At 54.7% G+C, this 16667-nt stretch overlaps 1 protein-coding gene across 6 annotated transcripts in view; it reads right to left on the reverse strand.

The window, feature by feature from the left end:
- Positions 1 to 544: 544 nt before the first annotated feature.
- The window catches only part of ZNF710 (zinc finger protein 710), a 66634-nt gene continuing 50511 nt past the window's right edge, over positions 545 to 16667 (reverse strand). For 5 of the 6 annotated variants that reach the window (XM_032622029.1, XM_032622033.1, XM_032622034.1 and 2 more), the window contains 4 exons: positions 10750 to 12238; positions 7800 to 7991; positions 7137 to 7311; positions 1969 to 3280 (listed from right to left, as the gene is read on the reverse strand). In XM_032622029.1, the coding sequence (XP_032477920.1) occupies positions 3111 to 3280; positions 7137 to 7311; positions 7800 to 7991; positions 10750 to 12238 (2026 nt within the window). In that variant the 3' untranslated portion in view covers positions 1969 to 3110. Of the gene's footprint in view, positions 3281 to 7136; positions 7312 to 7799; positions 7992 to 10749; positions 12239 to 16667 lie in introns of all 6 variants that reach the window. The other variant, XM_032622028.1, reaches the window with a different exon arrangement.

Raw genomic sequence — 16667 nt, forward strand, 5'->3', positions numbered from 1 at the left:
TTCCCACATTTGGGTGGGCTCTCATGTATTCTGAAACCCAATAGCTGGGAGCCTTGGTAGCTTTGAGATGGGCTTCAGCTGCCCACCTCCACTGACAGCCGCCTTCTGTGCTAAGACCACTCTTCCTCAGTAATCACTGGACTCCTGGCGCTCTAGGAGGAAAAGCTGGCGTGATGACTCTGGCTGGCCCAACTCCTGGGGGGAAGCTCAAGGTTTCCGGCCTCTTCCCCATCAGTAACGAAGGGCTGGCAGCTCCCCAGAAGGCACAGCCTCTGAAGCCCAGTCTGGCATCGGGAGCTGGCTTCTGTCCTGGTGGCCTGTTGGTGGGGAAGCGGCTTTTTCTCTTCGAGTGGTGGGAATTCTGGGGCCTTGACCCGCGCCCCTTTCTCACGGGCTTGGAGCTCTGCAGGTGGCCATTCTAGTGCAAAGGATGGGCTGGGGCTCCTCTGGGCCCCCAGAGAGGGAAGCCTTGTAGGGAGCTCCTTCTGAGGGAGGGGTGAGGACCGGGTCCCCAAGAACCATGGAAAGAAGCACTCGCAGTCACCTCACTAAAGAATATTCATTTATTTATAATTATTGCTAAGTAAACCTCTTTTAAACAGGAACATAAAAACACAGTAGGGCTTTGCACAAGTGGAATTTCTAAACAGTTGGTTTGTATACACGTCAAAATAAGTTAGAATGGGATTTGTCCAGGAGTTTCCAAGTCACCCGAGAGGCTGCACGCCTCTTTTGAAAAGGTGAGGTGGGGTGGGGGGTGGGGACCGGAGCCTTGCCAAGACCACCGCCCACCCAGCTCCAATTGTGAGTTGTGCTGCTTCCTTCTCTCAGCCTTGCCCAGGTCCAAGGCACAGGGCATGGGGGGCGTTCAAGTATTGAACCTCGCAGAGGGCTGGTGCTGATGGCGGGGCTGGGGGCAGAGAGGAGAGCCCCACCCTGGGGGCCAGACCGTCTCTCATGGGTTTCCAAGACCAAGGCCACTGCACTGGCAGGGAAGAGGAAGAAGAGGAGGTACAGGGTTCTTTTTGGTACCAGGGGTGAAAGAAGTTGTGGGAAGAGGTAGTTTGCGGGGATGATGCTTCTGCTCAGCAGGAGAAAATGTCTTCTACAGTGACGGGGTCACTGCCACCTGAGGGTCATCATGGCGGGCACCTGGGAGGCTGGGGGGCCTCAGGGTCTGGAGAGCCACGGTCGGGGCGAGGCTCCCGTGAGCCCCAGCCCTCTTATTTGCTGCTTAGCATGAACTCTAGCAGAGAAGGAAGGGGCACCTGGCTGCCTGATCCCGAGGCTACCTTGTCCTCCCCTCCGTCCTGATCTCAGCCACCCTGAGGCCTGCCTTGGTCCTTCACTAAGGATACGGCCTTGGGGGCACCTCCCTCCCCAGCCGCTCCCCGCTTCCTGGTTTCTGGGCTGAAGCTGGTGGCTTCACCTCCTGTGCCTCTGGGAATGGCCTTGCCTGCTCCCCTCCACGGAGGCCGCAGGGGGCGAGTGGGTGGGCGTCTGGGTGCCCCAGCATTCCTGAATGTGCTCTTTCACCGCCCTGGGCCTGCAGTCTTCAGTTCCGGGACAGGAGCTGGCGCGGGGACCGAGGAGATGAGAGCGGGCTGGCGAGGGAGCGAACCGTGGGCTGAGCAGGGGCGGCAGCCTGGGCCGCTGCTCTGGGTGGTGCAGAGCAAGTCACTAGCCGGAGGAGCTGGGAGAGGGTGGACGGCCTGCCGGGCTCTGACTCCTCCTGCCTCTCGCCTTGGCCTCCGGAGGCTTCCTGCCAGCAGCTGAAGCCCCAGGGCCAGACCGACAGTGCCTTCCGAGCCCGAGTCCCGCCAGGGCAGGCCACGCTGCTCTTGGTTGGGGAGGCACAAAGCACACACAGCACACGAGAAAGCTTCCGCTGGCAAAAAGAAAATGATCTCCATCAGAAAAGATAATAGGTGACACAGAGTTGGAAAGGAGAAAAATAAATTACCTTCAAAATATCCCCCTTTGCTCAAAAAACCTTTTTTTTTTCCCTCTATGGTCTTCATTTTCCTTTTTAAATATGTTGCTCTTCTTGGGACCCTGCTGACTCTTGGCTGTCCCCATCCTCAAAATGGATACTTATTAGACCTTAAATAAGAGGAAAACTCCAGACCCCCACCCCTACATAGGCCCTCCTTGGCCTCCTTAAGGACAGCCTCTCTTGGTCCCCAACGACCCCATCACCGGTCCCCTCGCTCAAGGGGGCCTCCATCTGTCTTTGTTAGTGTGTGTCTGACGCAAGGCATGTCCTGGCTTTGTCGGGGGACCCTGGGGTGGTGCCCCACTCCGAGACAGAACTAGATAACAGTTTGCTGAAATCCACTTTAGGGACGCCCACTTCCAAACAGGGCTGTAAGATGCGAGCCTTCTGGGGGTCGGCTGGAGAGGATGGTAGCTGGGGGTTGGGCTACACCCCGCTTTCCTAAGGCCAGGACCAGGCTGCATGCACGCCTGGCTGGAGGAGAGAGCGGGAGGCACCAGGAGGTAGAAGGCAGAGGGCCCTGCCTGGCTGTCCATGGACAGGGTGGGGGAATGGGCTCTGGGCCTGGGCTTTTTGCAGCCCAGGGGCTGGTGGGGGGTAAGGGTGGGGGGCAAGGCTGACCAGCACAGGAGCTCAAACATCCCTAGAGGCAGGAGAGGGTCCAGAGGAGAAACAAGACATGGCTCAAGAGATCTCCCTCCAGTGACAGGAGCCCCGAGGAGCCATCAGGATGGCCCTGCCCACACGGGCCGCCCCAGCTCTGCTGGGCCTGGAGAGACTTGAGAACCTATGCCCTTGTGACCTGTCCCCAGACGGCCCCCATCTGCATTTCTCCCACAGCAGCAGGCCAAGGAGACCCAGACCTGGGCCTCCCGTGTTACCCTTCCTTCTCTAGGATGCCTGGGGCCTGTGCCTGGTTCACAGCTGAGGCCAGTAGTACAGTCTCCATTTGGTCTACAAGTCCCTAGTGGTGCAAACGACTGAGTGGGAGGGAGGGCTCAGGACAGTGGGGCAGTAGCTTGTTTTTCAGCTGCAGGAGGTGCAGCCTGCAGCACATGGGTCTCCCCCCACGCCCCACGCCCTCCTTGCCCCGTCCTGGGTGGCCTGGCCTGTGCTATAGCACGTTGTAGTAGGCCATCTCTTTCATGGCCTGTTCGGTGAGGACGCTGGCCTCGGCGCTGCTGTCCACACCGGCGTAGGCGTAGGCGTTCTCCTCGAAGTCCTCGATCTCCTGCTGGCTGTCAAGCTCGGAGGGGTCGGTGCCCGTCAGCTCCATCATGGGGTCTGCAAGAGAGGGCACAGTTAGGCCTGGATGCTGCCTGTGGTCACTCCCACACGGGAAGCAGAACTAAAGAAGTCATTGCCAGTCACTGCTTCCAAAAGACTCTCAGCTGCCTCCTCTGCCCTCCTGCTCTGGGAGGCCCCCGACTCCCGTGGCTTCTCAAATGTGTGCCGAGTGGGTACAGGCTTGGACTTGAACTCTTGGGGTCATCCCTCTCTTGCACCTCCTGAGTCACTAAGCCCTTATTTATTCTTTGCAACATTACTCATTAGCCTCCTTTGCCATATGAAAGCCTCCTGTACTATATCATGTCTGCAATACCACTCGTTTGGCACCTACTGTATGCCAGGCACTTCACATATATCATCTCATGAATGCTCACAGCAACCCCGTTTAGGAGATCAAAAGGAAGTTCAGAGAGGTTAATCAACTTGCCAAAGGGCACCCAGCAGTGCTGTTGTTTTGATCCACTGTGCAACTCTACCTTACTTGGCTGGAGGGAGCTGTTTCTCCTCTGACCTGGCGCCAGTTCTACCCAGTGGTATCCTCAGGCCTAGCTCTCCAAGGCCAAGCACTCAAGGTAGGTTAACAAAGATGACGAGATAAAAATTCTAAGAGGCCTCTTGTAATTTTATCAAATTGAAATCTTTTATAAAGCTCTTACTGTTGGAACAAAAGCCAGATAGAAAACTCCACAAAGGAGCTTGGGTGGGGCTGCCTTCCAATGAGTTATGGAGGGAGGGAGGCCCAGGGTGTGACCTGGGGACCTGGGAGTCTTGCTGGCAGGGACTGTGGCTGAGCCCCAGTGTGCATTCTGCCCCTGTCCATCTGGGATATGCGATGTGTTTGGGGAGAAATGGACCCCAGCCCAGGGGTAGCCCTGATGAGTCTAAGGCAGGGTTTTCCAACCTTGGCATTATTAACATCTTGGGCCATAATTCTTTGTTGTGGGGGACTGTCCTGTGCATTGTAGGATGCTTCCCAGCATCCCTGGCCTCTATCAGCGAGATGCCAGTAGCACTGCCCCCACTGTGACAACCAAATGTCTTTAGACATGGCCAAATGTCCCTGGGGGGCAAACTCACCTCCAGTTGAGAACCACTGGTTGAAGGGTAATCCCACTCGTTGCCAATGAGTGGCTCAGGATTAGGGATGGGACCCAATTCTGGCCAGTGAATCATGAGGAAAGGCCTGCTAGTGAGTTCTTAGAATGTTCTTATTAGTTTCACAGAGCAAAGGAGAGCAGGCTCTTACTCTTCCAATGGAGGTGAACAAGGAAGCATATTGCCCTAAAGGCCACTGGCAGCTATTCTGCGACTATGAGGAAAAGCACAGCTAATAATGTGGACAGACAGAGGGAGCCTCACCCTGTCCTTGTTGAGGGGCTGAATCAGCCAACTTTGAAGACAGCCTGGACTGCAAATCATTTCTTAATTTATTGCCTTATTGTTTAAACCAGTCTGAATGGGGTGTCTCTTACTTGTGCCCATAGCATCTGACTTTATAAAATGAGGCCAGCTGTACCAAATCTCTTTTTTTAAAAATTTTATTTATTTACTTTTTTGTGGCCGCACGTACCACACGGCTTGCGGGATCTTACCAGGGATCAAACCCCGGCCCTGGGCAGTGAGAGCATGAGTCCTAACCACTTGACCTCTAGGGAGTTCCCTCAGCTGTACCAAATCTTATAGCCCCTAGGCACTTTCTTCCTCAAATCCTAGTGCCACACCTTCATACCATATAGTTGATTAAAAACAAGCTAAATAAAGACCCTGGGAAAATTTCTACCTCTGGGTCTCTGTTATCCTCCCAACCTCCCTTTATTAACTCTATTTGGCCTGTCCGGTTGGCCCCAGGGAATACTCTGTACCATTTTTTACAAAGATGTTGATCTACCTCCTGAATTACAGTCCTATCGTTTATTGGGTGGTTCCATCTAGACTGTAGGCTGCCTTCCTCCTGCACAAGTGTCAAGCCTGAGCTTCTCAGACCAAGGTTATACGTGAGTGGTGGGTGGACCTGGGCCCCAGCCATTCCCGTGCCAATCCCTGCTTTACTTTCTGTCATCTGGTACAATCAGGAACAAAGCAACCCTAGGCATCCCTGGTCACTGACCTCAGGTGGAAACAGCTTAGGCCTTAACCACCCCCTGGGAGCGAGGTGTGCAGGGACAGCTACTTCCAAAAGGACCAGTCCTGTTCTGGCCCCTCCTGGTGGGTTAGCTACCTGGCATGTCCACTAGAGTACTGGCTCTCAAACTCTACTGCGCATAGAATGAACTAGGGTGCGTAAAAAAAAGTCCGGATCCTGGGCCACACGCCAGATCAGTTACATTCGAATCTCTGTGGTTGAGACTCAGGCATCAGCATTTTAAAAATTCTCAAAGTGATTCCAATGTGCAGCCAAGTTTGAGAACAGTTCTCTGGAGTCTAGGTCAGAGGTTCTCGAAGTGAGGTTCATGACCAGCAGCTTCGGTGTGACCTGGGGAACTTGTCGGAAATGTAAATGATCCGACCCTATCCCAGACCTACAGAATCAGAAGCTCTGAAGGTGGGACCCAGCAATTTGTTTTAACAAGCCTGGAGTGATTCTCATGCTCCCTTGCTCAGGTTTGAAAACCATCACTTTATTCAATGCTTCTCAAACTTTCCGGTGCAAACAAATCACCTGGGGATCTTTTGGAAACGCAGAGCCTGATTCAGCAAGTCTGGGGTGGGGTGGAGCCTGCAATTCTAGCAAGATCCCAGGTGATGCCAGTACTGCTGGTCCTAGAACCACATTTTGGGTAAGAAGGGGCTACAGAGCAACTATATGCAGCCAACAGCGTTTCATCCTCACCCAGAATGGAAAACTGATGCCACCTGTTTCTGCCAGAACACTCCCGGCCATTCACTGCTCCAAAACTAAATCAGGGTTATGGCAGCATCCCCCAGCATCTGATTGACTCCTAGAAAGTAACCTCACATGGCAAGTCGACTCACCCGGTGATTGTCGGGGCACATTCCCAGCTAATTTGTCTCAGAAGGAGCACCAGAAAGTCAAATAGCTCCAGACTATACAAGGAACCTTCCTGAAGTGTGGTTGGCTTCTCCTTCCTGGAGGATCTCTAAAGTGCCTCCTCCCCATGAGAGGCCAGAGCGACTACAGTTCTTCCAGTACTGACCAGTGTTGAGGGGAGCAGCTATCACTAACATGTAGGGATGTTATAACCAACAGCCAATGAAACCTCCACCAACTGCAGAGGTAAGGACACTTCTCCTGAGTATGTGGGCTACATTCTTTTTGGCAGGCACTATGAAGAATGTGACTGATTGTATATCCCTTTTTGCCTTGGCGACTAGGAAGCTCAGGGCTCCCCTCTGCATGCCCATAGGACCTCCCATGGTGTACTTGGGGTTGTGACCTCACCTGGCTCTCCCTTATCTTTACAGTTGCCAATTTTCCTTTTGTTACTTTCTTTCCCATCCATTTAAAAAAAATGTCATCTCTCAGTAATGATCTTGCATGAGTTACCTAACTTCTCCGTCCTTCAGTGTCTGCATCTGTAAAATGGCAATAATAACAGAGCCAACCTCACTGTGAGGGTTACGTGAGTTAATAAAGGCCTGGCACACAGCACTCAACAAATTATTTTTATTATTGTTTATGTGAGCCCTCGTAAGTCCTCTGAAGTATACACAAATATCCCATCATTATCACCATGGTGACCCTCCAGGGTGCTCCCTCTCCAGACCTGAGCCCACCCCAATGAGGTCTCAGGCCTGGCCAGCCTCCCCACTCCCCTCACTGGACAGGAGGCTCCTGAGTGTGCCATGACAGTACCGCTCCTGCTCTGTCCACTGCGTGTGGCCCACCCACCTTGGCTGTCCAGGCCGATGTCCATGACGCCGTGCTTGACCTTCATGTGCCGGCTCAGGTTGCCCTTGAGGTTAAACTTGCTGGAGCAGTAGGGGCACTTGAAGGGCTTGCTGCCCGCGTGCAGGTGCATGTGGCCCAGCAGGTTGTACATGCGGTTGAAGGACTTCCCGCACACCTGGAACACACCCCACCCGGCCTCATCAGCCCGGGAACCCGCGCTCTCCGGACCCCCAGCCACTCCTACCTCCACGGCTGGGCCGGAATCCCATCGGCTGTGGACAAGCACTCACTTCGTCCTTTCCTATGTGATCCCAGAGGCCGAGGACTGAGCCACTCCCTGCTGGTCACCGTTCCTGTGTGTCTGCCCCACGATCCCTGAGCTGAAGCTGTCAGAAACCCAGGGCTCGGATCTCCGGGTGTACTGAGTCTTGGGTCGGGGCTCTTTCCCTGCGGCTGTACTGTGACCTTCACCCCCTCCTCCAATTCTCAAAAAACAACCTCAGTAGCTTGTAGGACCTGAACCCTCACCGCCCACCCCAACCCCCAGAGCCCAGGCAGTTTCACCCAACCAGGGCTCCCTTGCCCATACCGGGTCCCGGCTGCTGCCGTCATGCTGAGGCCACTCGTGGGGAAGTCCCACTTGGGGGCCCGAAGGCCTGGTACCTTGCATTTGAATGGCTTCACAGGCGAGTGTACAATCATGTGGGTCTTGAGGGTCTGCTTCTGCACGAAGGTCTTGAAGCAGATGTGGCACTGGTAGGGCCGAACGCTGGTATGGATCAGCATGTGCCGCTTCATGTTCGCCTGCAGGGTGAACTCCCGGCCACACACCTCGCACTTGAACTCCTTCACACCCTGTGCGGGGTGGGAGCGATGGTCAGGGCCACACAACGGACACAGGCTCTGGAAGTGCGTGCGTGTGTGTGTGTACCACAGGGTCAGTGCTTCTGGGAAATGACTTCCTGGGGATGTTCCAAACAGGGGCCACTTGTTTGAAATGCCCGGGAGGATGTTGGGGAAGAACCATTTACTATGGAAAGCATTCCAGTGATAGGGAGAGATCGGCTGAGTCTTATTGTTCTGACCCATACACCTGCTGTCTCCTGCCCAAGAGGGCAGGTGGATTTGTAGGTCTGTACCAGGGCACCGAGGCAAGCGTGTTCGTTTGCACGTTAATTCGTTCATTAATTCATCAACCATTTACCAGGCACCTGCTATAAGCCAGCATCACATCAGGCACCAGGGGCCTCTGGCCAAGAAGACACAGCCTTAGCCTGGGGGCCTGGACGGCTTCCTGAGATCAAGATGCATGTATATATTTTTCACCTCAATGCTGTCTCTCAGTGGCCTTTTTGGTTCACAGACCCCTTTGAGAGTATGATTAAAGGTATGAGCACCCCAGGAAAAATGAAAAAACATTCAGGTCTGTGTAGAATTTAAAGACTTCTCAAACCTCGGAGCCCGTCCACGACCCCTGAGAGTGTATTCTAAGCTTCTCTTGTGATAAGAACAACCTGTAGCTCTTGTTGAACATAAAGCCTCTCAGGCCCCTCCCTGGAGATTCAAATTCCCATGAATTTTTAATCCCAACAGGTTCCGCAGGTGATTCTTATCACTGATGGACTTTGGAACACAACCCCAGGAGACAAAGATTCCAAGGGAAAACCCTCTGGTTTGGATGGTCAACATGCTTTTCCATGGTCTGGAGGTGACCCCCAGAGCAGGACAGGGTGCTGTGTGCACAGGAAGCACAATGTATTGTCTGGGGAGAAAAGTGAGGACAAAAGTTCCTAGAACCCCAGTAATTTAGTAGAACTCCAGTGGCACAGACACATTTCTGTGGTCACAGCTGCTGTCCCAACTGCTTGTTTGGTACAAAGTTTCATGTTATAATTTAACAGTTCCCGTGTCTATTTCTCTCAGCAGACAGGCTGTGTCTCCTGTCTCGTATGCTTGCTTGACAGAGCGAAGATGATGTGTATGACCACGAAGGGGCCCTGCCCTTTGGGATGGTGTGCACATGTGTAAACTGAGGCTGATAATGATAATTTTATCAGCCTTTGATTTTTGCTTTTGCCTTTTCTTCACAGTATTATTTCTCCTTTAACACTTTGTGGACTTGTGGGGATTTTTAAGTCTCCTAGTAGAGGAGAAAGATGGCAAATATATAGCACGTGTACTTATCACTTTGCACTCTCCCCACCCTCAACCCCTGCAACCCCCAACTCCCCGCAGGCGGAAAGAATCAATCATCTGGTTTTACAGCTGAGCCCAGATTCAGCTTCAGAATCCTTCTTAACATTACACTCTAGGTAGCTACACCAATTGAATGAGGAGCGCCTGCAGTGATACCTAAGAATCACCTCTGCTCCAGCAGAAAGAGTTCCCAGGGCTGGGAAAGGCTGGATTCTCGGCCTGGCAGGCTGTTTCTTCCCTACTCACTGTAGTGTCCACTGTGAGAGATAAGGACATGAGTTTGACCAGGAGTGTCTCTAAGGCCGCAATTATGGAGAGTGGCAGCTCTAGGCATGTTCAGCTTCAAAGAGTGAAGTTGGTTGGATCTGGGGTGGAAACCATGGGTCAGGACAAGTGCCAGAGTGGGACTGTGGGACCTGAGAGGCCTCATTCCCCTTCTGGACGTAAGAGCCTCTTAAAGGAGGTGACGTTGGCTGAAAGGCAGGGTGGCCAGTGGACTGAAGGAAGAGGAAGGTAAGGGGAGAACTGGTCAAGTTTATGTCTAGGGACACAGTGGAAAAGGACAGTGTTGCTCCACCTTCTGTCCCCACAAGCCACTTTGCTTCATTTTGTCATATTCTAGAACCTATTGTACTTTTCCATAGCAAATATTTTTCCTTACATCTATTCCCTTTTTTTTTTTTTACGGTACGCGGGCCTCTCACTGCTGTGGCCTCTCTCGTTGCGGGGCGCAGGCTCCGGACGCGCAGGCTCGGCGGCCATGGCTCACGGGCCCAGCCGCTCCGTGGCATGTGGGATCTTCCCGGACTGGGGCACGAACCCGTGTCCCCTGCATCGGCAGGCGGACTCTCAACCACTGCGCCACCAGGGAAGCCCACATCTATTCCCTTTTAAAATGAAATATATTTAGCATTTTCCTAAAGGGAAGGCACACAGCTTTTGATAGACTCGTGTAATTACAAGGAGCAAAGGAAGCCCTCTGAGCTTCTGACCATCTATCTCATTCACCTCCCCGTGGCACCCTGGCCTCTCTCCGGCCTCGGTCCTCCCAGCCACGAGATAGAGAATCAGCGATTCTCCTCCAACTGTGCTCCTTGGGTCCCGCAGGGGTTCCTCAAACATTTCAGTTAAAAAGTTTTAAAATGAGTCAAGTTTTACTATTTAAAAAAACTAATTTCAATTACATTCTTTTCTAACACTCATCAAAAAAATATAACTATAAAAATGAGAGATGTTCACCACCTAAAAGATCTCAGGCAGTGCTTCGGGAAGCACTGGATGAAAGCACGGCAGGAGGAGAGGGCAGAGCCTCAGGCCTGGGGCCAAGCCTCAGGCCTGGGGCCAAGCCCCCGGCGGGAGGCGGGGGGGAGAGCCCAGGGGCCGGGGCCTTGCTCGGGGAGGCCTGTGGCGTCCTTACCTTGTGGGTGAGCGAGTGTTGCTTGAGGTGGTGGATCTGGCTGAACTCCATGCCGCACTCGGTGCACACGAAGGGCCGCACGTTCTGGTGCTTGAGCATGTGGTTCTGCAGCTGGCTGCGGTAGTGGAAGGACTTGTCACACTCGAGGCACTGGTAGAGGGTGGGGCCCTGATGCGAGGCCAGGTGGCGCTTGAGCTGGGTCAGGGTGGAGAAGTCCAGGCCGCACTCGACGCAGACGTGGCAGCGGCCGCTCTCGTGCTTCACCTCGTGGGCCTTGAGCTCGCTGGGGTAGGCGAAGCCGCGGCCGCAGAAGTGGCAGCTATAGGGCTTGACCTCCGAGTGCAGCAGCATGTGACGCTTGAGGTGGCTGGTCTGCGTGAAGGCCTTCTGGCACACCTGGCACTTGTGCGGCCGGGTGCCCTGGTGCGTCAGCAGGTGTGTCTGCAAGTGGCTGGGCTGCTTGAAGAGCTTGCTGCAGTGCGGGCACGAGTGAGGCTTGATGCCGTTGTGGCCCAGGATGTGCGTCACCAGGTTGTACTTGGATGTGTAGGACTTCTCGCACATGCGGCACTGCCAGCGCTTCTGACGGTCGCCTGCCTCCACCAGGTACGAGTCGTCGATCTGCACGTTGATGTCCAGCCGGTCCAGCTGGGCCTTCTTGTGGCGTTCCACCGTCGAGCCGGCTGCGTCGGCCTCAAACTCGCCTGCCTCCTGCCACACGAAGCCCTGTTCCGGCTTCACGGGCTCCGGGGACTCCATGGTGGGGGCCTCAGGGTCGCTCAGGGGGGCCAGGTGCGGCGCCTCGAAGCCACACTCTGTGGGCAGCGCCTCTGGCCCGGGCAGCGCCATGCTGGGCTCGGGGAAGCCGTCCCGGGCTGGGTCAGGGAAGTGGGGGTCGAAGGGGCCTACGTCCAGCTCTGGCCGCGGGGTTCGAGGCAGGTGCCGCAGTGTCCGGGGCTTGCGGCTGAAGACGCTGAGGTCGATCATCTTGACAGCGCTGCTCTGCACCAGGGCCTCGCAGCCGCCACTGGCCACCTCGGTGGGGGCCTCCGCTGGGCCCGCATCCTTGTCGTCGCCGGGCACGGACACCTCGTAGACTTCCTGATCCTCTTCCTCCTCCACCTTCTCAAACTTGACCTTGGGCACCAGCCGCACGGGCGGCCGTGTCTTCCGCCGGGTGTGCTTCTCGAAGGCTGCCTCCACCTCCAGCACCTCTTCCTCTGCCGGCTCCTCCAGGGCCCGCCCGTTGCAGGCCAGCTGGTAGACATCTGGGCCCGGGGCCCGGGGCTCCCCCATGGCTGCCCCGGACAGCTCCGGCCCCAGGTCCGGGTAGAAGGCTTCGGCGCTTATGGTGGCTCCAAAGAGCTCATTTTCTGAGACCAGGCCCAGCACGGCAGCCTGAGCCAAGGACAGCACCACCACGGCATCCGTCTGTGTCCCTGAGTCCATGAAGCCCTCCATCCCGTGGCGGCTGGCTAGGAGGGCATCGCTGCAGGAGGAGAAGGGAACATTAGCACTGCCGCTCAATGTCGCGCAGACAGACAACAGACAGACAACAGACAGACACACTCAGCAAGGGCTCAGCCAGCTTTGGGCGTGTCTGTCCCTGACGCCTTTCTCTTCCTGCCTTGGGAACAGGGCACACTTGTAATTATGGGGAGCAATGATAACCCTCTGTGTATCTGATCATCGCCATGTCCTCCATCTCCCGGTGGGATCCTGGGTAAGCCCTGTCCCCTTGCTGACCTCAGTCTTCCCATCTGTGATACAGGGTGGTTGGATTTCCTCAGTGGTTCTCAAACTATGTTCTGCATGTCCTTCAGGAGTTCCAAAAAAAAAAAAAAAAATCGGATCCAAAATTGCAAAAAATAAAGATTCTGCTATTTTAAAAACCCATCTACTCAAATGTAATGTATACCTCATTCCTACACATTCAGTAGGCCCACTGGCTTTGTTGCCAAGGTATAATTAATTTTGCACAGACCTTGAGACTGTACAGTGAGGTGTTAAACAACTGTCACCATTTGTAACGGCTTGGCCATGTGAATGTGGTCTTTTGGGTTTTTTTGGGGGGGCAAAAACAAGGCAACACACAAAAATCAATTAGGTGCCGAGGCCGATCTCAGACAGCAGCTACCTCCTGTCAGCCCTGATGCTAGATGACTGTGCCCATCACAACAGGTCACTGTTCTTGATTAGCTAAATGTTAGACATTTAAATACCTAAATTTATACCGTGTAAAATATAGCTTGTGGGGACTTCCCTGGTGGTGCAGTGGTTAAGAATCCGCCTGCCAATGCAGGGAATACAGGTTCGAGCCCTGGTCCGGGAAGATCCCACATGCCGTGGAACAACTAAGCCTGTGCGCCACAACTACTGAAGCCTGCGCACCTGGAGCCCGTGCTCCGCAACAAGAAAAGCCACCACACTGAGAAGCCTGCGCAACGCAACAAAGAGTAGCCCCCGCTCGCCGCAAATAGAGAAAGCCTGCGCACAGCAACGAAGACCCAACGCAGCCAAAAAAAAAAAAAAAACAGAAAGAAATTAGTGGGTTAAAAAAAAAAAAACATGTATAGCTTGTGTCTGATTTGTACACTGGAATTCCACGTTCCATGATCTGATTTGAAAGATCAGATTTGAAAGAAGGGCTCCATGATGGCTACCAAGTTTGAGAAAACTGGCTGAAATGAATGCTAAAACTGGCTCCCAGGGCTTCCCTGGTGGCACAGTGGTTGAGAGTCTGCCTGCCGATGCAGGGGATACGGGTTCGTGCCCCAGTCCGGGAAGATCCCACATGCCACGGAGCGGCTGGGCCCGTGAGCAATGGCCGCTGAGCCTGTACGTCCGGAGCCTGTGCTCCGCAACGGGAGAGGCCACAACAGTGAGAGGCCCACGTACCGCAGAAAAAAAAAAACAAAAAAAAACTGGCTCCCAGGTTCACAGCTATGCGCTCTGATCCAACAGGTGTTTCTAAAAAAGCCAATGAGTCCACCTGTCAGGGTCCAACCCCCGGTGCATCAGCTTCCTGCCTTCATAGAGGCTCCAGGTGCACCAGTGCCCTCCGTGTAGCCCGGCCTTTGCACAGGGATTCTCCCACCCAGGTGCCCTTTCCCCAACCCCGGTGAGCTGCCGGCTCCTCCCACCAGCGCCCCAGGCTTCCCTCAAATTCCCCCTGTTCCTGGGGCTTCCCAGCCCTCCCCGCCAGCCCGGATGTGGAAGGGCCTCCTCCCAGGCCTGGGATACTCATCAGATTGTACCCCGCCTCCAGCTCAGTGCCCAGCACAGCACATCAGAGGCACCCCATAAGGAAGGGGAAAGGAAGGCAGGACTGGGGTGGCTCCTGCCTGCCTTGCTGGCTCTGCTCCCAGGGCCAGGGTCAGGTGCACGGCCGGCGGCGGCCCTTCCTCAGGAAACCAGCTCCCGGCCTGGTGCCTCCCTCCCCCCACAGGCCAGAGGAGCTTCCCCTTCCTGAAGCCGGCTAAAAATAAAATACCCCAGGGAGGAATTTAGCCTCCTTGAAACAGACACTAAAGATTAAACTATTAAGCTTAAACCAGGGCTCTCATGGAAGGGGTCAGATGGAAGGAAACCTTTGGGTCCACCTGGAACAGGCTGGGGGGTTAGCCCTGATTCAGAGCCCACCTCCCACCCCCTGCTGGAAAGAGCACCCAACTTGAGCTTGGCCTCAAGTCCCAGCTCTGTCGTGTACAAGTGACTAAGCAAAGTCACTTCAAAGTCACTTCTGCGTCTCAGTTTCCCTGTCCAAAAATGGGGATGGAAACACCTACCCATGGTAGGGTTGTGAGAGCCCAGAGGTCAGAACGTAGATGAAGGGGTTAGTTAATTATAAAGCCCTCACCAAATGTAAAGAGTCACTATTATTTATCTGCCCAGATCTCTGGAAGCAGCCTTTTCTGATGAAAACCACAGAGCTAAGAGACTTCTCCATTCTGGGGCCCGAAATTCAAGCAAAGGTTTGGGTGATTCTGCAACAGCCTCTAGAGACTAAGAACTCATTCACTGATTAGTGCAGCAAATATTTGCTAAATCCCTGCTATGGGTCAGGCCCTGTGCTTGGAGATGTAAGGGAGATGAGGACACCCCTGTGGTGTCCAGAGATGACCCCTGTGCCCACCGGAGTCCCTGTGGGGGAGCATCACTGCCGTGGATGGCAGCGGCCCATCTGACACAGCGCCCAGCAGCACCCAGCAGCAGCCCTCATGTCTGCTGTGGGTTTGAGAAAACAAGCAGCTCAGCACTTTTGTCTAGACTTCCTCAAAGGCAGGGCCAGTGGAGGGGAGGGACTGACCCTCAACAGCGGAGCCTGTGCTAGGACTTGGCCCTGGATTCTAAATTCAAATTTGGACAATATCCTTTTCTAGCTCAGGTATATCCTGTCACATCCTGAGCCTCAGTTTCCTCATCTCTGCGGAGGGGGATATGGTGCCTGAGTCCTGGGGTGCTGAGGAGATGAGATGAGGATGCCGGTGGAAATGTTAGTCCCCTCACCTGTGCTCTTCTTCTGGCCCCAGTCCCTGGCACCACCCCTCTTCTGGCAGCTGAAGGGAACGGGAGCAAAGAAACCCATAACATCACTCTACTGGCAGATGAGTCGGCGAAAGAGTCAGCCGGTGTCAGCCTGTGGGAGCTGGAGCACAGGTCTGCTGTGGTCCCCTACACGGAGGGTGATCATGTAACATTCCATCCCTGTTAGGAGGGACCTTCTAAGAGTGAAAGGGGCCACTCCTAAGGCTCACACCAGGATCCCAGGTGCAAGCCGAACCTGCCCTTGGCCACCACGTGTCCCCCTCCTGCAGGGACAGGTGGCAGGTTTCACTTTGGGGCTGAGGACTGGAGCCTGTGCCTGGGTGTAAACGGGGACCTGCCCACAGTCCTTGCTCTCAAGGGGTTCGAGTCCCCATGCGGGGACACAGAGGTGCCAACAACGAACCACAAAGGTGGTGACTGAGTGCTCACCAGGTCCCAGGAAAGCCATTCCATCCTACGAACAATGCCATGGGGGCGGCGTGGGGGTGGAGGTAGTGAGCGCCACACTGCACAGCCCAGGAATCTGGGGCATAAGTACCAACAGCAAGCTCAAGAGTGCCCTGGCAGGGCTTTCCTGGTGGCGCAGTGGTTGAGAGTCCGCCTGCCAATGCAGGAGACACGGGTTCGTGCCCCGGTCCGGGAGGATCCCACGTGCCGCGGAGCGGCCGGGCATGTGAGCCATGGCCGCTGAGCCTGTGCGTCTGGAGCCACAACAGTGAGAGGCCTGCGTACCGCAAAAAAAAAAAAAAAAAAAAAAAAAGAGTGCCCTGGCAGTGAGGGCAGAGCTGGGTCAGCACGCGGGCCCCATCCAGGCTCCACTGCATCTTCTGTGCAACCTGGGAGGTCACGTCACGGCTCTGAGCCCAGCCTCCTCAGCTCCCAGGTGCTGCCCTGCCCACCTCAGGTTCCCAGGAGCCAGCAGCAAAGCACGGGCAGGCTCTGGGCAAACTGCAGCATAAAGCCTCAGACCTGTCCCTGCCTGGCTGGTCCAAGGCTCCGGCCGGACTGGGGAACTGGGGTCCCCCTCGAGGGCAGCCACAGCCCTTCCTTGGGTCTCCACTCAAAAAGCACTTTTTCCTGGGAGCCTCCATCAACCCATCTGCCCATCTGGCCCGTCAGGCCCCTGCTTTCTTTTACTGGGTGGATACTTGCCTGACCAGACACATATCACCCTGTAAATACATGTTTAAGGGGCTTATGGGGCTCAGTGTTCACTAGGGCAGCCAGGCAGGCTGTGTGTGTGTGTGTGCTCATGTGTGTAGGAGGGGCTCTGTTTGTTGCGACAGAAGAAAGAGGACAGGAGGAAGAACGAAGACAGAGGGAATCTAATTCACCTGCGTTTCACATATGTGTCAGTCCGCCTATCACAC

Source organism: Phocoena sinus, chromosome 2, assembly GCF_008692025.1.
Source record: "Phocoena sinus isolate mPhoSin1 chromosome 2, mPhoSin1.pri, whole genome shotgun sequence".
In the NCBI taxonomy this organism is placed as follows: domain Eukaryota; kingdom Metazoa; phylum Chordata; class Mammalia; order Artiodactyla; family Phocoenidae; genus Phocoena; species Phocoena sinus.